The 22086-nt window shown below is 43.2% G+C and overlaps 1 protein-coding gene across 2 annotated transcripts in view; it reads left to right on the top strand.

Annotated features, from left to right (window-relative positions):
- erbb4b (erb-b2 receptor tyrosine kinase 4b) overlaps window positions 1–22086 on the top strand; it is a 549356-nt gene that overhangs the window by 410088 nt on the left and 117182 nt on the right. For both annotated transcript variants that reach the window (XM_080456958.1, XM_080456959.1), the window contains exons 13-14: window positions 8118–8250; window positions 17028–17121. In XM_080456958.1, coding sequence (XP_080313084.1) covers window positions 8118–8250; window positions 17028–17121 — 227 coding nt within the window. The remainder of the gene's footprint in view (window positions 1–8117; window positions 8251–17027; window positions 17122–22086) is intronic.

A 22086-nucleotide genomic window follows, 5' to 3' on the forward strand; every position in this document is an offset into this window, starting at 1 on the left:
CTCCTTCATTATGACTCTGTGTGTGTGTGTGTTTGTGAGATGATGCGCCTAGGTCTTAGCCTGGTAAACCCTCCCTCCGGAAATCTCAATTCCATTTCATTTCAGGAGTGAGTCTGGCCTGATCCGCCTGTCTGCAATATTGGCTGTGCTGGAGTTGGGCGGGAGTAATACCGTTGACTGACAACCCCTTCAGCCAATGATAATTTTTCCCCTTCAGCCAATCAGCAGTTCACCAGTCTTAATGTGACGCGACGGGACTTTTGAGACAGCCATACCCAAAATGGGTTGCCTTTTTCGGGTACAATGGTGTCACTGCCCGCCCCTACCGGTTCTCTAATTTTTTTTTTTTAAATAGGCTTTGTCATGATTAATTGACCACATATATGAAGTTAAACAACTAAATTCTATCCAAACGATATCTTATAAGTAAATTCCGTGCCTCAAAATAGAAGTTAGAGAGCTTTTTGAAGTAAAAAAATAGCGGAGAATTGGCCGCACAAGAAAAAGATGGCTGCCGTTCGTGTTTTGGGCTCACTCGAACTCGCCACCTGATTGGCCAACGTAAGCTGTCAATCACAGAACAATGAGCGACGACGCTGATAGGCGCGGCCGTTTGGCATACACAGCCAATATTGCAGAGAGGCGGTTCATGCCAGACTCACTCCAGGAATCAAATAGAAATGAGATTTCCGGAGGGAGGGTTTACCAGGCTACCTAGGTCTAGCACCCTTACCATGCAGAGGACATTGCAAAGGAGAAGTGTGTGCGTGCATGTGTTTATAGATGATACACATGACCGAGCCTAGCAGGGAATTGGAGAGAGGGCAGGTCTAGCAGAAGGACATGCAGCACAAAGGGGAAAAAAATGTGTGCATATGCTGTAAGTGTTTGTGCATATTAGCCATTCAACGCAGGCAGGGGGGCAGGGCAGTTTGTTGCTGCCGTTGCTTGCTGATCATTATCACTCCCCGCGCGTCTGAACCGACCCCCCACCACCACCCAAAGGTGGACAGAGATCATTTCCCCCAGCTGCCTGCCTACGCTCATTAGCCTTTTCAATGGCCGCTCGCCTTTCAATGATGCCTTTGATAAGAGTGAAGAGGAGCGATAGAGAGAGAGACAGATAGAGAGAGAGAGAGAGTGAGTGTGTGTGGGGAAGGACACGAGAGTCTCCCGCTGCAGCGGTCGCGTCGCACCCCCCCGGTGTGACCACCTCGTTTTACGTTTCCAATTTCCCCCCGGGCCTTCTTCTTCCTTCGCCTTTGATCTTTTATTTTATCCCTGCAGTTATTATGGAGTGCAGGGATTCATTCATTCACGTTTTTCTTTCTTTTTTTTCCACACACTCTTGTTTTGACCTTTCTTCTGTCATAATCATCACTGTCGGGCAGAAACCTCCTATATGCATATTCAAACTTTTTGTGTTTTTACGTAAATTAACGCCCTACCTGATCATACTACAGCGTCACACAAAAAACATCAAAGGTAGCAGATCCACAAGCTCGAAACGCAACGCAAAGCGACATGTTTCGAGCTTGTAGATCTGCTACTTTTGCTATTTTTGTATTTGAATCCCGAAAAGTAACGGTTTTGGACATACAGTATGCGGTTTCCACCCGACAGAGACGATATCTTTCTTGTGCCCCCCCCATACATAAACACTCCCCCCTTCTTTGGATTCAACCGGGGTTGAGGTGGGTGGGGGACATACTGTGCACCCTTGAGGGGTGATGGGGGTCACCTCAGGGGGGGGGGGCAACATGTGACCGCGTGTCAGTCTGACAGCAGAAGCCTCACCCCAGCGTGATCGGGGGTACGTCAGCGGTACCCTGAGGCTTTCCTTGACCCCCACCTACACCCACCCCAGGGAGGGAGGATGGTAACAGCCCTATTTTTTTACAGAATAGAATTTTTCTTCTCAAGTCCAATTTTCCTCTGTCGTGGATTGAACGCATAAGAAACAACCCGAAAACACTGACCTACTTCTTCCACCACACTTGTTTTTCCTTGTTTTTTTTCTCTCTCTAAGCCCCCTGTCCCTCTCCCCATGTTTCTGCTTGGTCTGGTTGGTTTAGCTATGGAGCTGAAACTCTGTGAGCGCTGGAAGACCAACAGAGGTGCTTTTGTCTCCTGTGAAAGGGAATGCTTTCATACTTTGCCCTCAGATGGAAGACTCTTGATCTGTTCTCTCCTCTCTCTCTCTCTCTCTCTCTCTCTCTCTCTCTCTCTCTCTCTCTCCCCCCCCCCCCCCCCCCATCTCCCTTTCCCTCTCTCTCCCCCCCTTCTACCTCTCGGACTATCTCTCTTTCTAAGCATTCTGGACATGGTTGTGGCTGAAAACCACAAGCTTGCCCCCTGGCTTACATCTGGCCAGCACCTCAAAGAGAGAGAGGGCAAAGATGATAGCTGTGTCTGACTCTGAGAGTAGAAGAGAGGAGAGGAGAGGCTAGGAAGAGAAATCAATGGAGCAGAAACGGAGAGTGCAAGTGGGGAAGGCTTCATCGAGAAATAGGTCAGGACACAGCGAGTCGTAAAACCTGCCAACGATCGTTTCTTGTAGCAGGAAGAATTATCCTCCGATACGTACTCGAAGATAACTCTTCTCAATGGTTCTCCAGTATCTTCACACCACCTGTGTTCCACAGCCTCCATTTGTACTAGGCTACTGCAAAATTGTGACCTTTGGGAGAATGAGCAGAGAATAAAAAACGAAATGAATAACAACACATGCCAGCATAGCAGGACATACAGTCAGGTGATGATCCGATAACGGTCTGCAAGTTTCCTCAAGCCTTTTATTGTTCATTGCTTGTTCAGCCAGGTCACAGGTTCATAAAGACAGTTGTGAAACACAGAATTAATTAAAACGTCAATCCCAAATAGACCACACATTTTAAATAAACATGTTTTATTTTTGTTTTAAACAAACCAAAATCCAAAATTTGCAATTGCAGTGTCTACAAATCCGAAATGTATGCCCCAAAGAATAAAAATAAATCTGAAATTCACCACCAAGTCTCCACGGTAATGCATAGTCTTGCTTTGCCAGACAATCTGAGATCTATGCCTATGGATATGTCTGGTGTCTGGTGATTGATCTAAATTCAATGTAGGGGCTAACATTGGGCATAAACGGATACAATGCAAAGACTTTAGGACGGTCCTTCAAATTGGGATAATATCAGGATTGAGTTTCAAAGCAGCGGGCCATAGCTTTATTAGCAACCGTATTCGATGAGGTACAGATGAGGCTTTAGCCTCTGAACTAGGGTTGATACTTTAGGATTTTAACGATTCCCTCCTAACGGTCTGATTCCGTAACTCTTCCCTTTAATGATTCCTATGTATTTAAAACATAAGACATTTTATTATATTTTGGCATTCATTATAGTTTTTGATAACATTCTGTAACTCTGAGAGTGTACAAATATACCCGGTCCATTTGTTTGAAATTGAAAAGTTTGAGAACCACTTTTTTTTTTTTTTTTTTTTTATTAAGCTTTTGCAGATACAGGCTTTATGAAAAAAACATTCAAAGAACCTATCACTGATCTGCAGCTACTCAGTCAGGGGTATATATATAAACTGAATGTTTGATGATTTAATGTCCTTGAGCTTCATGGGATTACAGTCACATACTACTGAGGAGGTGTTTGTTCAGCCTCTTCTTAAAGGCATGAATACTACTTGATGTAATGTCTCCAACAACCGCAGGGGGAAGGCTGTTCCATGTTGTGATAGCAGAGTGGAGAAAGCTCCTATCAAGGCATTTGGTGTTTGACTTGAGGATGGTCAGAGCGTGGCTTGGTAGTACCCTCCGGGTGATACGACCTGGGATGTGAGCTTGGGGTAGCAGTGCTTTGAGATCCACTGGACAGCTGGGAGTGTGCATCTTATAAAGAACAGTTGTTGCTGCAACTGTTCGACGATGACTCAGCTTACTGATGGCATATTGCTGTAGGGCAAGGTCCTCATCCACCCCGATGATCTTTAGAGCCTTTTTTTGGATAATGTCTAGCTGCCTGAGAGTGGTCTGAGAGGCATTCATCCAGGCTAGGCAGGAGTACTCCATAATACTCCTGACCTGGGTCTTATAGATATTGGCTCTGCCTTTAGCATCAAGCTTGTTGGCCAGCTTACGTAGTGCTCCAAGACGTTGTCCAGCACGTTTAGAGATGTTGGACAAATGGCTAGTCCACGTCAGTTTACAGTCTATGCAAAGACCCAGAATCTCCATCTGCTCGCTGAGTTTGATTTTAGCGGTCCCAAAGAAGAGATCTGGGCGAGATGGGTTCCTCTTTCTGGACAGGATTATAGCCTTGCACTTGCTGGGCTCGAAAGTGACCTTCCAGGCGGCAGCCCACTTTCGGATGTTTTCCAGGTCTTTGTTTAGGGACGCAGCCACCTCAGGCCCATTTGATGATGTTACAGGTGTGAAAATGCACTGACATTGTAATTGTACACTTGTTGACTCCGGAAACGGTCAGTGGTGGAAAACGTACTCAAATGTTTTACTTAAAGGGTCTACACCATGAAAATCACTTTTTTCTTGTTTTTTTGTATTTTTTGGGGTCCCCAGTGTCTCTTGTACCCCAAAAAATGTTTTTTTTTTTTATTCAGTCATTCCTTCTCATTTCATGGATTTCCAGAAATGTTTATGAGGTCACAAACATTATTGATGGCAAACCCAATGTTAAATGAAAAGTGCCCGAATCGCTCCGAAACTTTTTCTACCCCCCCTAAGTGGGGGTCTACGAACAAATACTTCGGGCTCTGATTTTGGCTCCGCCCCCCGGAAGTGGGTGAAACAGGCACCTCAAACACTTGGTGGAATTGTTCAAAAATGTTCAAAGTGGTTTTTTTTTCGATTTTGTATTTTTCTTAGATGCTTCTTTTTATGCAGAATTTTTCCTTTTTTTCCTTTTTATTTTAAATATTTTTTTAAAATATTTTTTTTTATTAACAGACACAATTGACTTGGGATGAGTATATCTGAGTGATGATTTAGGCTCAAACCTTTTGAAAAAGGTTTGAGGGACATACACCATATGATATTAAATATAAAAAAATAAAAAAATTCATGGTGTAGCTCCTTTAAGTAAAAATATCAATGCTGCAATGTAGAAATACTCTGTTACAAGTAAAAGTCCGGAATTAAAAATGTACTTGAGTAAGTACAAAAGTATTAGTATCAACATTTGAAAATGGCAGATCTACAAGCTCACAACGCGTCACGATGCGACACATAGTGAGCTTGTAGATCGGCTATTTTCAAATAGCCTAGGTATAAAATAGGGCTAAAGTGGTTAATGTATGTTTTATAATGTAATAATTTATATCTGCAAAGTAACTATAGTAAGTAAAAGTACAATATTTGCCTCTGAGATGTAGTGGAGTAGAAGTAAAAGTATAGACAATTGGAAATACTCCAGTAAAGTAAAAGTACCTCAAAATTGTACTTAAGTACAGTACTTGAGTAAATAATAGTTAGTTACTTTAAACCACTGGAAACGGTTCCAAATGTGATGGAACCGGAATCCTCAATGTTGGATAATACGGTTCCACCGGTTTCCAGAATCCCAACCCTACTCTGAACCCTGGCTGCACGAAGGAAGAAAGAATTCCCCGAGAGTGAGATGGCATGCCGGCCTGTCTGCGTGCAAAGTCTCCAGTTAGGGGATGATGAAGTTTTCGGGGGTTGGATTTTGTTGTCGTTCCCCTTCCTTGAGCCTGCATTATACCCATCATTAAGTGTGCGTGGCAGCTGCAGGTGCTGCCGAGCCCCCTCTCCTCTCCAGTGCCTCGTCACTGTTGGCTCAGCAGTATTGTAATGAGACAGCACAGCTGTCTTCTCAACCTAGCTCCACCAAATCTCTAACCCAGCTCTGCGGTGGGTCTGTGTGTGTGTGTGTGTGTGTGTGTGTGTGTGTGTGTGTGTGTGTGTGTGTGTGTGTGTGTGTGTGTGTGTGTGTGTATTACTATGCTGGTGAGGACCAAATTTAATGCACAAGTATCGTAGAAATTGAGAAATAGACGTTGTGAGGACCATTTTCCTGGGACGGTTAAAATGTCCCAAATTTGTTAAACATGGCATTCGTGAAATCACCATCTTAAAATGTTGATGACCTCACAAGTAAATACAAACTTGTATTACACGCTCGCTCGCTCGCACGCACGCACACACGCACACAAACACACAAATTGCCCTCCTACCTGCAAACCTGCACTCAGTTGTCCATCCTCTAAGATGAAATATTCTTTAAAAAAAGAGAAACAACCACGTTTTAAGTTTAGAAATAAAGCAGGGAAACTCGTGCATGTGATTTCAAACGATGACCGCTCTCCCCAGGATTGGTTGAAATATTAGGCCACGCTGTGATCTCCAGCAGATCAAAGCACATAACATGTGTCTATACAATGTTATGGAATGAACTCCCCATTGCAATTAGAACTGCCAATTAGACTCCCAATCTTCCACCGTAATCTGAAGACTCACCTCCTCAGACTCCACCTCAGCTCGTAGCACTTGCCATAGCACTTGTCCTAGCCTTGAAGACCTTGCAGGCTTATGCAAAGGCTAAAATGTAACTTAGATAGCATGTTATGTAGACAGATGCCAGGTCATTGTTGACCTGGCATCCGAGTGTGTATAGTTTCAATGTACAGATTACAGATTTTCTCTCTCTCTCTCTCTCGCCATATTTTTTTCTTCCTGACTTACTCAACTCAGTTCGGGAGACCATATCCAACCACTGCACCGCTGCTAGTTATATTGTATTAATATACCTACCATACAGGATAACATACCATACAGAATTGGTTGAAATAACATTTTATTAATTCAAATAAGTTCAGACGTCACGTTTTCTTTCTATAATATTTTCGGTTAATTACCCAGCCTATAGTCTCTCCCGTTTCTCTCCTACACAATACCTACTGTCTGTCTATCAAATACAGTTTTTTCTTTTACTGTTACTGTAGTTTTTTACTGTTGTTTTTTCTCTTCTGTTTGTACCCTTCTAGTAATGTTTATACGTGCTCTTTTTTGTAATGTTGCTTGGTTTCTGTATGGGGACTACGGATGGAAATTAGCATTCTTGCTAAATCAGGTGTATTTACGCGGCACCACATGTGTGGTGTTCATTAATAAATAATCCAAATAAACATATAAATAACTAAATGCAAAGGCAGCTCAACAGCCAGCTGTCTCTTTAGAAGAAAATAAAAAAGTGTTTATATAGGAGTCAGCCGCCCACAGTTCTCTGCGTTTATGAGCTGGTATGCAGGTGAGGTCGTAAAAGCCTTCATGGAACTATACAGTATACGGCCCCAACCTGCACCACAACATGGCCATTAACTGTTCCTGAGCTGCTGTCCGGCAGAAACCTTGTATCTTCATATAGAAATGTATGTCCTACTTTGTCATACGACAAGCTCATAGCGCGTTGCAGCTTTTTCGTAAAAGTAACAGATTTGGTCAAACAAGGTTTCCACCCAACAGCAACACTAGCACATTAGCATTTGACAAGGCATATGTCTGATAGATAGATAGATAGATAGATAGATAGGGTATAGTACATTCAAGGACAAACTGACTGACTGACCGGTCAATGAACTTGGGGTGAAGCAGTTTTTTCCTCCAGTTTTTTCGGTGTACTGTGTAGATTGACAGAGCATGGGTCATTAATATTTTAATTATATGCAAATATATTTAGATCATATTTGTATGTATTTCAGAAATGCATGCATGTATGAATGCATGATAGAAATGTAATCCCATGTGTGTGTGTGTGTGTGTGTGTGTGTGTGTGTGTGTGTGTGTGTGTGTGTGTGTGTGTGTGTGTGTGTGTGTGTGTGTGTGTGTGTGTGTGTGTGTGTGTGTGTGTGTGTGTGTGTGTGTGTGTGTGTGTGTGTATTCTCTCCATTAATGAGCCAGTGTTTGCATTATTGAAGTCTTCATCTTCTACTCTTCTCCCCTCATACACACCACTCTTTTACACTTTGCTGACTTTTGGGAGCATAGAAAGAGACACACTCAGCTCTCCTTCATTATGACTCTGTGTGTGTGTGTGTGTGTGTGTGTGTGTGTGTGTGTGTGTGTGTGTGTGAGAGAGCAGCCGTGGAGCGCATGGTGTGTGATATGCTGTGCTCGGAAGCAGGGTGCTGGGGTCCCGGTCCAGACCAGTGTCTCTCCTGCCGATATTTCAGCCGCGGACGCATCTGCGTAGACACCTGCAACCTGTATGAAGGGTGAGTGACACACACACACACACGTTTGTATTGCTATACTTGCAGGGACCAAACATTTTTAGGACGGCACTGAAAATATCAGAAACTAGCCTCCAAAAAAACTGCCTGAAAATAGCAGATCTACAAGCTTGTAGATCGTCCATTTGTCGGTGTGTGACATTGCCACACAGCTAACTATGACATAGGGAAAGCTCTAAACCCCCAACAACCCCTAAACCTAACCTCTAAATCACACACACACACACGCGCGCACCCCCCCCCCCCCCCCCCCCCCCCCCACACACACACACACACACACACACACACACACACACACACACACACACACACACACACACACACACACACACACACAGCCGGTGTGATGGATGGACAGGCAGATGGAGGGATATATTGCAAGCTGTCATGTTGTAAAATATAACATGATGCTAGGGGACGACTGCTTTAGTGGCTAAACGGATATAATGGATTCATAATAATCTGTACAGTAACGTAACAACATTGAAATGCGCTTGTAAAACACAAAGAAAATACAAAACATATTCCTACTTTCCTGTTGATAATGGTGTTGGTACAATCACAGTGAAAGGCAAGGCATGGCAGCTTTATTTGTATTGCACTTTTCATACACCAAGGCGTTCCTCAGTGCTTCACAGAACAACACAAATACAGTACTGCGAAACATTTACACTCAAAAAGTGCAACATTACAGGCCAAAATTACAGAAGACAAAGGGAGAGCAAGAAATACCCCCACTTTTAGGCGCACCAAATAAATGAAAAATAATAACAGTAATTAAAAACATTAAACCTTAAAATGAAAGATATTAATGGAAAACCCTGCCGATAGCTCCAGCACTCCGATGCCTCCCCCTCTCTCTCTCTCTCTCGTTCTCATTCATATACTGTATTTTTTTCTTCTCCAAGCAACACAGTACTTTCCCTTAATGAATCATCGAAGAAAACCAACAAACTCCACAGGTGCCCATGGGTTAAAAAAAAAAATATATATATTTCTAGAGGATAAAAAGTAATTCAAAACACCTCGGGGGGGGCGGGGGTTCCAATGTGGCTGGGCATAGATTATATTTTTTTTGTAAAAATGTTCCATTTTGTCAATGACAATATTTACCTTTCCCTTCTTATCCTCGGTCGGGTTGATTTCATTAGATGTGCTCCCCGCCTTGTCGATCTGCTGTTATCAAGGAGTCTAGACAATCACAGCTCTGTGTGCGATATGGCAGCAGTAAAGTCTTTGTGTGTGTGTGCGTACGTGCATACACGTTGAGGTTTTGTATGCATGTGTGTGTGTGTGTGTGTGTGTGTGTGTGTGTGCGTGTGCGTGCGCGCACACGTGCGTTCCAGATTGTCCGTATGTGATCATCTGGAAGGCGATAGCCAGCATAATAAAATCCACGGTGTTCATTTACCTATTGGAACTCTGAGTGTAACCAAATGCCCCCCCCCCCCCCCCATGACATGTTAACACATGGTGAATCCCAGTGAAATAATGGACAGAGGGGAATAACCTGACTAGATTTCTCGTATTTACAAGCGGATTCCCATTCTGACAAAGTGAATGATGAACCCCAGGGGTCCTTGAGTGGGTTCCAGGGGGTCCCCAAGCAAAATGAGGAACAGTTTAACTACTTTAACCCTATTTTTGAAAACATCTAGAACACTGTGAAAATTGTGTGTATTTTTATGACAACACAAATCTTTTATGGGGGTCCCTGGCACAAAAGGACCCCTCACACATTTGGTGGCCACGCTGTAGCAACTCTGAGAACCCCCTAGGGGTCCCGGACCCCCTGTTGAAGCACTAGAATCCAGAACTCCCCCGCGAATCGACGGTCGGGAGGACCCAAAATTGGGCAAATTATCCTCTAGTGTCGGTCCTGCTTTAGCCACAAAAATGACCCAGGTTTTACTATCCCTGTGGGGATTTTTGGTCCCCAAGTGGATAGTAATACCCTTTGCACACATGTGCACACACACACACACAAATAAACAAACACACACACACACGCACACGCACACACGCACACGCACACACAGATGCACATGCTCGCGCGCAAAGTGGCAACGTGTCGCATTGCGACAACTTTGTGAGCTTGTAGATCCGCTATTTTCACTATAGCCTAAGAGGTTCATTCATATTGCACCTTTTCCCTTCCTAGGAATGTAGTGGAGTCAAAACTACAATAATTGTCTTTGAAATGTAGTGCAGTGAAATTCATAAGTATCCAAAAAAGAAAAAAAAACTCAACGTACAAATACTCAAAAAGACATACTGAAGTACAGTACTCAAGTAAATGTTCCTGTCCACCACCGACGGTATACTCCCACGTGAGTGATTGTGCTCTTGGCCTTCTCTCTGTGTTGCCACTGCATTTTCTCTGATGGAGGACAACCTGCAGCCAGCGCCTCAGAGACTGTTGAAGGATACTACGAACCCTTGAGGACCCTTGACGGACGGACGCCACTTTGATAGGGCAGGGGGGCTAGGCGTGTCACTGCGTGTCACAGTCACTGCTTGCGCACGGGGCCACGCCCTGCCTACCTGTCCACCTGCACGCCCAGCACCACCGACACACTCACTGACTGACTGACTGACTGACTGACATCCCTGCGATGCACTTACCTACTCCCAGTGGTTCTCAAACATTTTCATGTCAAGGGACCCCCCCCCAAGTTGATCTGTATCAGGCTGCGGACCCCCATCTGAAAAAGATTTTGTGCCAGGCTGGGTCCCCTAGAATTGTGTTCTAAATTATTCCAACTTTTTCAAAAATAGCAGATGTACCAGCTCACAACGTGTGAGCTTATAGATCGTCTATTTTTGAATAGCTGAAGTATAGATTTGAGTTAAAGTGGATAAACTGTGGGGACCCCCTGGAACCCGTCCATGGACCCCTGGGGGTCTCCAGACCCCACTTTGAGAACCACTGACCTATACCCCTCACCCCGCTACTAGTGATGTGCAGGTCTTTTTTTTTAATACCCAAGCCATTATGAGAGACCCACCAGACCCGGAAAAATATGTGTTCATCAACGACCCAAACCCGACGCTGTGATAAGTTTGAAGCTCTTACCCGAACGCGCCTGATCAGCTGGCGCCATGGGTTTGGGTGGACCTGTGCATCACTACTGGCCACTCTCCCCAACAATGCCTGTAGTATAATACTGTATACTGTACAATATCTGGCATGGTTATTATTCTTGTGTTAATAACAATGGTTCTCAGCCGGTCTGCCGGGAATTATGAGAAAGTCAGCGCTGCAGAGAAAAGCTAAAAATATATACTGTATATGTACTGTATATCGTTGCTGTCTGGCAGAAACCTCCTATCTCCACATTCAAACACAGCGTCACACAAAAACATCAAAACTCTTTTGAGCTTGTACTTATCTGGAAAGTAACAGTTTTGGACATACTATGCTGCCCTCACGGCTACTGTACGTTGTTGCACCGCCACTTCGGCTGATGCCCATATATGGATATTTCTGCATCTGTCAGTCCTTGTCCCTTTAATGGTCATATGGAGATCCCTGATGTCATCAGTATATGCTCATATATGGGCATGCTGATATGGCCATATATGGAGATAGCGTACAGTATGTGTATCTGTCAGTCCTCGTCCCTTTTATGCCCATATGATCCCTGATGTGATCAGTAAGAGCTCATATATGCAGGGCACGCCCCCTGTTGTGCCCATATTTGGAGCTGAGTGATTTGTTTGTGCCTGATGTCATGACGACACATTGAGGTTAGACAACACACTCCATACTTGGGCATAGCTGCATTGGGAACTCCTTATATGGTCCTCCCTTAAGCTAATTTTAATATAAGATGAGGTTTCTACCCGACAGAGACGATATAATGGGTCCTGACTTTAGGGTCAAAATGGAACTTGTGTCCGAATGGAAACCAGTCGAGATCCGCTGAGCTATGGAGGTTATTCTATCTATTGTGCACGATTCTGGATCTCTGGAAACCCAGGATATAATAATGGCTGGCTCACGGCAAATATTTGCAGAAAGAATATAATTTACATTTACTTCTAAAATACTTTCAGGGGGACTGTCTAGCAAGATGAATAAAAGTGGACCATTGAGGTATCCCTATTTTTATAAAGCCGCAGCTAATTATTTGTTAGCCCAGGTCTGCCTGTCTTTTTTCTGTGTCCGCTAAAAGGATATTCAAGGTTTTGTCTGTGTGGCACGTTCCCAAAAATAAGTATGCAATGCATCAGCGAGCGCCTGCTTTGCATAATATTGTAAAAAGAAAAAAAAAACTGCTAATGATAATCTGTATGGCCTCGCGTCCAGGGAGAGAGCATGAATGTTTATCACGCTCCAACCTTTCTCACCCTAATAGGGCGAGAGAGGGGAGAGAGAGAGAGTAAAAAAACGAGCAAGACAAGAGAGATAGAATAACCTGGCTCCAGTCCCTGAATCGCTAGCCTCGCATTCAGGGTCTGGTGACGCTGTAGAAAAGGCGTGGTTTTCTCGGTCAAAAATCTAACCGGCGGCCCGGCCCAATTGGCTCTATGCACAGCAGCCATATTGGACAGAAATTGGGCCACTTCCTTCACAGGTGTTACCAATGATACTAATGAAGGCTCTGTTCCATTTAGTGTAGCACAGTGGTTCTCAAACCTTTTAATTTCAGAGACCCTCATAAATAAGAGAGTGTACAAACGGGTCCATTTGGTTCCATTTTGGACCCTCATAACTCTGAGAGTGTACAAATGGAACCAAATGGACCCTTACGGGCCCATGTGGTTCCATTTGTACACTCTCAGAGTTACACACCCGTATGGGTTCATTTGGAATTGGAACCCCTCAAGGAACCATGAGGGTCCCTGGACCACACTTTGAGACCCACTGGTGTAGCAGAGTGTTTCCAGTGTGCCGACATGCACAATATCAGCACCCTGACTCTTTTTGAGCAGAATGGAACAGAGCCTTCATTAGTATCATTGGTAACACCTGTAAAGGAAGTAAGGAGGAGGCCCAATTTCTTTCCAATATGGCTGCTGTGCATAGAGCCTCTACACTGAGAGGGCTTTCAGACTGAATAATGAAAAATTCAGACTGCGTGTCAGGCTAGAGATAGACAGCCATGTGGAAAAAGTCTGAAAGACATGGAAACTGGAGATATAGTCAAGTAAAAAGGGGCCTGCATCCTTCGCATGCCATGGGATCTCGAGAGTCCCCCCATATAAGCCCTGCATTCAGCCGGACAAAGCCACTCCTCCCCTGCTACCCAGCAGCTTTTTATACTAGCCAGATAAAAGCATAATTAATCCTAATTAGATTTTAGTGCCCCCGCAGGGAAGTGACGACACTATCGTCTATGCCCGGTGGAAACCTCATACAGTATGTCCAAAACAGTTACTTTTCAGGATTCAAATTCAAAAGCATCAAAAGTAGCAGATCGACAAGCTCGAAACGCGTCGCTGCTTTTGTGTGACGCTGTAGTGTGATCAAGTATAGGCATTAACCCATTCAATCCGGGAAAGCATCTCTGTCATTTTAGATGTCTTTGGCTATTCAAAAATAGCAGATCTACAAGCTCATAGCGTGGCACCGAGTGCCGCGCTATGAGCTTGTAGAGCTGCTATTTTTGAAAGTAAATTGAAAATGTGTGCAAATCTTTCAATATATATTTTTTTAAGTGAACATTTGTAAAATATTTTGTTCCCCAGAAGCAAAGATTTGAGTTAAAATGTTTTCAAAGACTTGCACAACCGTCAAGATTTTTCAAATAGCAGATCTACAAGTCTATTGCAGCTTGCAGATCTGCTATTTTTGAATAGCCAAAGTATAAAATAATGATTATAGCTCAAATCTAAAATAACACAGATCCGTTCCCGGATCGAATGGGTTAATTTACCAAAAAAAACACAAAAGGTAAAAAATACGGAGATAAGAGGTTTCTGCCCGACAGCGACGATACACTTTTCTATTAGACAGAGAGAGAGAGAGAGAACCCGGGCACACTTGTCATTCCTGAACTGTCCTAGAGGGCCTTGGTCCCCGTGTCGCCCTACGGTGACAAAGGCAGAGTGCCAGCCTCAGCCTGGTCATGTTGAATGACTTTCCGGGGCCGCCGCTCGGTGCGGCGGGTGGTGAATTATTATGAGTCTATATTGCAGGGATAAGGGGACACAACAGCAGAGAGCTGAGTTTGTGTGCACACGCACATAGGAGAAGCAAACTAGCAGATCTACAAGCTCACGACAAAAATTGCACCCGTAAAGGCCCTGTCACAATAGAAAGTCGTCCTGTTTACCTCTCGTCTACAATGCCCACTTGACGCCTCCAGTGTGGCTACAGCCATTGTAATGCTGCGTTCACATGCTGCGTTCACACGGGCAGATACAAAGACACACGCTACCATTCATTTTCAAAGGAAGCCAGCGACATGAAGATACGAAGCTGGTTGAGCTGGTTTCAACTTCCAGATACAAAGTTACTGAAGTACAACTGTAGCTCTGATGATGGACACAGCGCTTGATGACGTCAACGACCGTGTTGAGCAACACAGATACAAAGCGACAGAGCGGCAAATATGCTGTGTATCTGTGTATCTTTGAATGTGCCCGTGTGAACGCAGCACAAACAGTGCCTGTGCAGTGTCATGTTCTGCACAGGCTCAGTGAATTGGAAGAGACAAATCTATCCGCCAACTCTCTCTCTCTCTCTCTCTCCCTCTCTCTCACTCTCACTCTCTCACGCCGTCTCCCCTCTGCTCCGGAGATGGCCTCCAAGCTGTTGAATGGTTTCTTATTTAATCGATTGAGCAAACACAGGTGCAGACTGTTGGTGAGAATGGAAAAACAAAACGGGGGGAAAAAAAGCCAACAGGTGTGTAGGTCTGGGTTAAGTGGCCTGTTGAGATGGTTTCAGAAAAAGACATCGATTTGCCGAGGATGTTGTGAGAGAAGGGGATCTCTCTGACCGCACAGAGTGGATGTCCGCTTTGCCCCTTAACCCGTTCAATCCGGGAACGCATCTCTGTCATTTTAGATTTGTTTTGGCTTTTCGAAAATAGCATATACAAGCTCATAGCTTGAGCTTGTAGATCTGCAATTAAAAAAAATCATGAAAATGGGTGAAAATCTTTGAATAATTTTTAAAGTGAACATTTGTAAAATATTTTGTTCCAGGGACCCCCCCCCCCCCAGAAGCAAAGATTTGATTTACACATTTTCGCTTTAAATATATATATACCGTAAATTGAAAGATCTGCAGTAGGCTATATCTATTTTTGAATAGCCAAAGAAATCTAAAATCCGTTCCCGGATTGAATGGGTTAAATCCAAGATTTCTTATTTGATTTTTTTTTTGTCCACGAAGCGATACAAAACTGTCTGTCTGTCTGTCTGTCTGTCTGTCTGTCTGTCTGTCTGTCTGTCTGTCTGTCTGTGTCTCTCTCTCTGTCTGTCTGTCTCTATGTCACTCTGTTAGTAGATTTGTCCAGTTGTGAAGCTGACGCTTCTCAACTATGCACTCCTCTAGGTTGCCTTGTTTCACTGTCGTTCTGCCTGGTTCCATTGAAAACGAATAGAATAGAATAGATCATATATACTGTATCAACAATCATCATATCATGCATAATACAATAATTGTCATACATACAAACGTAAAGAGGTATAAGTTCTTAGTTGTTGTTTTTAGATTGGACATTTTTGACCCATGTTAACAAACTAATGTTTTTTTGTGTGTTTATTGGGGAATGAAGCATAGATTTGTTTGGAGTTGGAGTCTATATCGTCTCTGTCGGATGAAAACCTCATACTGTATGTCCAAAACTTTTCAGGATTGACATTTGAGAGTAGCAAAAGTAGCAGATCTACAAGCTCAAAGCTTCTTCAAGCTTGTGGATCTGCAACTTTTGCTACTTTTGTGTGACGTTGTAGTATGATCAAGTAGGGCGTTTCTTCCCGACAGGAATGATATAGTATATCCATTGTGACTTATAAGACTCCAGTGACTCTGAATTGCCCCAAAACCACAGAACCATCTGTATCAGTATATCTCACAATATCTCTCACATTATTATTGTTTTGCTCTCTCTCTCTCTCTCTCTCTCTCTCTCTCTCTCTCTCTCTCTCTCTCTCTCTCTCTCTCTCTCTCTCTCTCTCTCTCTCTCTCTCTCTCTCCATCCATCTCAACTTACCTCCATCCCTCGCTCCGCCTGTCTTGCCATCTCTGTCTCTCCCGGTCTGACTCATCCTCTCTCTCTCTTTGTCTCTCACTTTATCTCTCTCCATCACTCCCCCCTTTTTTTTGCTCGCTCCATCTCTGCCACTCTCTCCCTACCCCCCCCCTCCTCTCTGTTTCTCTCTCTCCTTATTCTCTCTCCCTTTCTCCCGCTCTCTTACTATTTCTCCCTCTTTCTGTCTTCATCCTCCCCCTCTCCCTTTCTGTCTCTCTGTGTGTCTCTCAGATTTATGCCTCCTCGCTTCCTCTGTCATATCTGTCCTCCAGCATTGGCAGTGTTATGGTGAAATTGGAGACCTACCGAAATACGTGACAATCGTGTAGACATCACATAACGTCAGTTTTACCAACGTAAATCATTGCGGTTCGTTTATTAGCCGAGTTCAACGTAACGGTATTCAGGCCACGTATTTAAAGACTTCCATGTAAGTTATGTGAAGTCCACAAGATGGAGGACAGTTGACGGAGGAAGCGAGGAGGCAGAAATTTTGAGTATTGGAATTCAGCTTTAGTCTCTCTCTCTCTCTGTCTTTCTCTCCCTCAGGGACATCAGGGAGTACGCCAACGGCTCGCTGTGTGTGGAGTGCGACGGCCAGTGTGAGCGACCCGACGATGACTCTTTGACCTGCAATGGCCCTGTAAGTTTCCCCCAGAGAGAGAGAGAGAGGTAGAGAGAGGTTCAGACATTCAGGACACGGACCTCCTGCTCTTCCATATACACTGTCGGAATACTGACACTTTTTTGTTAGAGTTTCAATGAGCGTTTTATTTTTTATTTTTTTCCAATTTAATTGAACAGTGGAAGGGGCAAAGTGTTTTTAATACTTCATTAACAACTCATTTACTGCCAATAACGCATATATGCGTTCTATTGAATACATCACTTGCCTGCCAATAACGCATAAATGCGTTCTATTGAAAAAAAAAAAAAAAAAAAAAAACATTTTTTTTTAAAATTTGACCCTAAGACCTAGGAGATATGATTAGTTGAAGATCTAGACTCCTATCCACTTCCTTGTTAACTTAAAACTTAAAAATTCTGTATCTCGGCTCCTGAGTACTTTTTGTCTTTCAATTAAAAATCTCTGGCAGCCAACAGCTAAAAATCTGAAATAACTCTGGCAGCTAGTGAGTTAATTCTTAAGAATATCGTTGCTGTCGGGCACAAACCGCTTATCTCCATATTCTTGTTCAAGGTTTCTTTCAATTTTCACAAGTCAATACAACAAAACAAAAGCATATAAAATGTTACCCCTCCCACCCCCAAAAGTTTGCGCTCCGAAAGAGCCACAACCCTGTTATCTTGTTGTACCAGTAACACAAAAAAGACAATACAATACAAACAAATAAGACTTATCTCCATATTCTAACCATATTTTTTGGTAAATTAACACCCTACTTGATCATACTACAGCGTCACTCAAAAGTAGCAGATCTGCAAGCTCGAAACGCGGCGCGAAGCGACGTGTTTCGAGCTTGTAGATCTGCTACTTTCGATGCTTTTGAATTTGAATCCTTTAAAAGTAACGTATGTCTTGGACATATGAGGTTTCCACCCGACAGAGACGATATGTGAGACTTAACGGCACTGAAACAGGAACAACATGTAGCGAACCTGTGTTGTCTGATTCATCAGACCGTTTTATAAATACACTTTTGTTTTGTTCTGGAGTTCAATATCTATCTGGGGAGATATTGAACTTTCACCTTCAGGCAGTACCACTCGTCAACCAGTAGTGGTCCTTACCCTACCACATAATCTAAATATCTCAATAGAGGAGGAGCAGGGAGACCAAATACACACAAACATGTCTCGTAGGGTTAGTTATATTGGATTAACATACTCTACCATACAGATCAAAATAGCATTGTATTGCATAACATTTACATAGTGTAGCTTTGAGGTCTAAAGAGTATTGGCTGTTCAGAGAAAATGTACTCCCACTGGGTGTAGGGTTAAGCTTTGATGTTAACGCAAGCATGATACTGTGGTACCTACGGTAATTAAGTGGATTTCCAAGGTCAAAGTTCTGTGTGTGTGTGTGTGCGTGTGCGTGTGCGTGTGCGTGTGTGTGTGTGCGCGCGCGTACGTGTGAGTGTGTGTGTATGTGAGAGAGAGAAACATGAGAACAGCCATCACTCGGTAATGTCCTTTCATAGATTTATTTGCCTCATTCGGTAGAAAAGCAATGGACGTGTGTCGTGTGACGACCTGGTTGGTCTTCCTTCCTGTGTGTGTTGAAATGGCAGTCGAGACCGCAATGGCACAATTCCTCAGTTCTCACAGCTCATGATTAATTGTGTTTGTGGTCGCAGCGTGCCTCCCGGCTCCGCCATTGATTATGTCTCATGCTCCAAATCAAAGGAATTACCTGATTGTTTCTCGCCATAAGCTCAGCAGTAGTAATCTCGGTACACATTTGCAGGCCGCGTGTATGTACAGTATGTGGGTGTTCGGAGCCAAGCTTGTTTGTTTCACCTTGACTGTGAAGACGTTTTCCCACAACACACCGCTGGTGTTGCTTTGTGGTTTCTCTCAACGCCTACTACTTTAGAGCTTTGTTTTCCCAAACAGTGGGTCACGACCAATTTCTTTCATCCACTGTCTGCGTGTATGTTCTCTATGTCAGTGGTTCTCAACCTTTTCCGGGCAGAGATATTTGAACTTGGGACCCCCCCACTCTGACAAGCACTTGGCATCGTAGGAGGATTTGAGGCATTACATTTAGTTTGACTCGGTTCCACGGATGCAAATTGCAAAAAATAGCAGATCTACCTGCTCACCACGCCTCGCAAATTGTGAAAATAGCAGATCTTCATGTTCACTATGCCGTTGCGACTTGCGAGGCATTGTGAGCATGTAGATCAAGTATTTTCACAATTCAAATTTCTTAGGTAATATTTGACAAGTGTTTGTCAAATGTTTGACCATTTTTATAGTATAGTTTGTTGATTACCTTTGACGTCTTCTTTTTTTTTTTTCATTTATATCTACACATAAATGTGTAGATACCCTTTATACACTTATACTGTATGTTGGTTTGTTTACTGTAGAACGGTCCATTTGGTTCCTAACTATTTATCATTTAGCTGGGGACCTCCTGGAACTCCCTCAAGGACCCCTTTGAGAACTTTGAGAACCAATGTCCTACAGTACATAGTATGTGTCCTCCATGCTGTAGGAACCAAAGGCCAAAGTACAGTAAGCACACCCAGGAATAGGTTGGTTGGGGCGGTTGCAGCTATACTGTATTTTGGGAGAAGGCACCGAAGCAGAACCAAAGCGAATGAGTCGACCTTCCAGTGCCACAGCCTGTCTGAGAACACTGCACCCCCCCACCCCCCCACCCCCCATGGCCACACCAGGCCAGCCACCCTGCACTGTTACTGGTCTCCTCTAATCTTATCCAGCTTTCTGATAAACACAGGATGCTGTAGGATAGATCCAAGCCAGAGGGCATCTGAGCTGCCATGTGGCAGTGGTGGGAGAAGTACTCCGAAATTGTTTTTCTTTTACTTAAGTAAAAATAGCAATATCACGATATAGAAAATGAAATATGTGAAAGTCATGTATTCCAAATTTTACTTGTGTAAAAGGGACACGAGTATTGGCCACGAAATATACATACAGTACCAAAGTAAAAGTACTCAAATTCATCTAAATCTGTCAAACCTTTTCGGAAATAGCCGAAGTATAAAATAGGGCTTAAGTGGCTACTAGTTACAAAGTAACTAGTAATTATTTTTTAAAGTATTTAAAATGGAAATAATCAAGTAAATTAAAACTACCTCAATGTTCAGTACTTGAATAAATGTACTTTACATCACTGACCATGTGTGTGTTACCCTCGTCCCCCTTGTCTGATATTGTACAGCAGCCTGCTCACTGTGTATGGGTTGGAACATTACAGTGGGAAGTATTTATTTTTTAAATACTCTTCAACCACTTGAACCCCATAGCACCCCTATTCTGGGGGGAACATTTTGACGAAGACATTTGGTGTAGACACTCAGCAGTACAAGTACAGTTGCAACTCACGTTCAAATAGCCGATCTACAAGCTCACAACGTTTCGATGTAGATCGAAACGTTGTGAGCTAAATAGATTTGGCTATTTTCACTATTTTAATAGTAAAAGTAAAAAAAGTTATACGTGGTAAGGCGGCGCGCAAGATAGAGCCCAGTGTGTTTGTTGTCACTGGGAGATTAGTGTGAGAGCAGTTTGATAGTCTTGGCTTGTCTTGCACTCTGTACCGCCTCACATAATAGGCCCTGCAGCCAGCTCACACACACCATAGATGAGGTGACGGGAGGCAGTGATTCCAAGAACAAACCATGGATGATAAGAGCTCTGGTTCTCAATGTGGGGTTTGGGGACCGCCAGGGGGTCCTTGAGGGGGCTCCAAAAACAACCCCCCATGTCCTCTGAATCTGAATTGGCAAAGTGTCTGAACCAGAAGCACAACAATCCTATTACGATAGACGCTTTCATAATTATTTTCCCATTGTCATTTTTTTTTTTTTTTTTTTTTTTGGGTGTCTATTAAGCCGATCCGTCAGTTAATGTTTGGGATGTTAAAGGTCATATCCGGCATTCTATTCACACACGTTGGTGGAAATTGGAAATTAATGAGCATTTTAATAAGGACGCGTAATCAGCGTGTGCAGGTGTTTTCATCAGATATGTAAAAGGTGTGGGATTCTATTACATGCCTTTGTGTTCCCTAAATTGTTCAGTTAATTAAAAAGAGGGTCACACCCACAGTCATCTCTCATTTGAGATTTATTTTAATCCAACAACAAAACATTCCTGGCCGGCCGGGCCTCATCATTGAGCTGTTGTTATAGCCAAGTATATCGTTGCTGTCGGGCAGAAACCTCATATCTCCATATTTTAACTACGTCACACAGAAGCATCCAAAGTAGCAGATCCACACGCTCGAAATGCGTCGCGACTCGCGAGGCGACGTATTTTGAGCTTGTAGATCTGCTACTTTTGCTTTGAATCCTGAAAAGTAACAGTTTTGGACATACAGTATGAGGTCTCCACCTGACAGAGATGATCTACTATTCTACTCTTAAATAAAAAAGAGTATAATTAACGAATGAATATACAATTGGCTCTTGTTTCATGTAATAACATCTGGTTCATCAGCAGAAACTAATCTAGAAGTGTATTTAGTTTTTAACCCAGGTCATTTTTTAAACCACTTTCAACCTGGCAACCATAATTTGATCTCCTGGTGGTCAAAATACTCAACCCCAGTACTTGAGTCGAATTATAGATACTTGTGGTCAAATATTACTCAACTACACGTGAAAGTTGCTCAGTCAAATTTGTACTTGAGTTAAAGTACTGCTTTTAAAAATACATAAGTATACAAAAGTGCATGCTTTCAAAAGTACATAAAGTACATTTTTATATTAATGCCTTGCTGTATTAAAATGTTGACATTTCCCACCAAAATTGAAAGACTTTCCAGAATAAAACAAAAACAAAATTGCAGATCTACCAGCTCACAACGACAGACTGTAAGCTTGTTGATCTGTTATTGATGATTCACAAGCAATATGGCCACGCACGCACGCACGCACGCATGCTC

This window comes from Gymnoscopelus braueri (genome assembly GCF_963280865.1).
Source record: "Gymnoscopelus braueri genome assembly, chromosome: 18".
Taxonomy (NCBI): Eukaryota; Metazoa; Chordata; class Actinopteri; order Myctophiformes; family Myctophidae; genus Gymnoscopelus; species Gymnoscopelus braueri.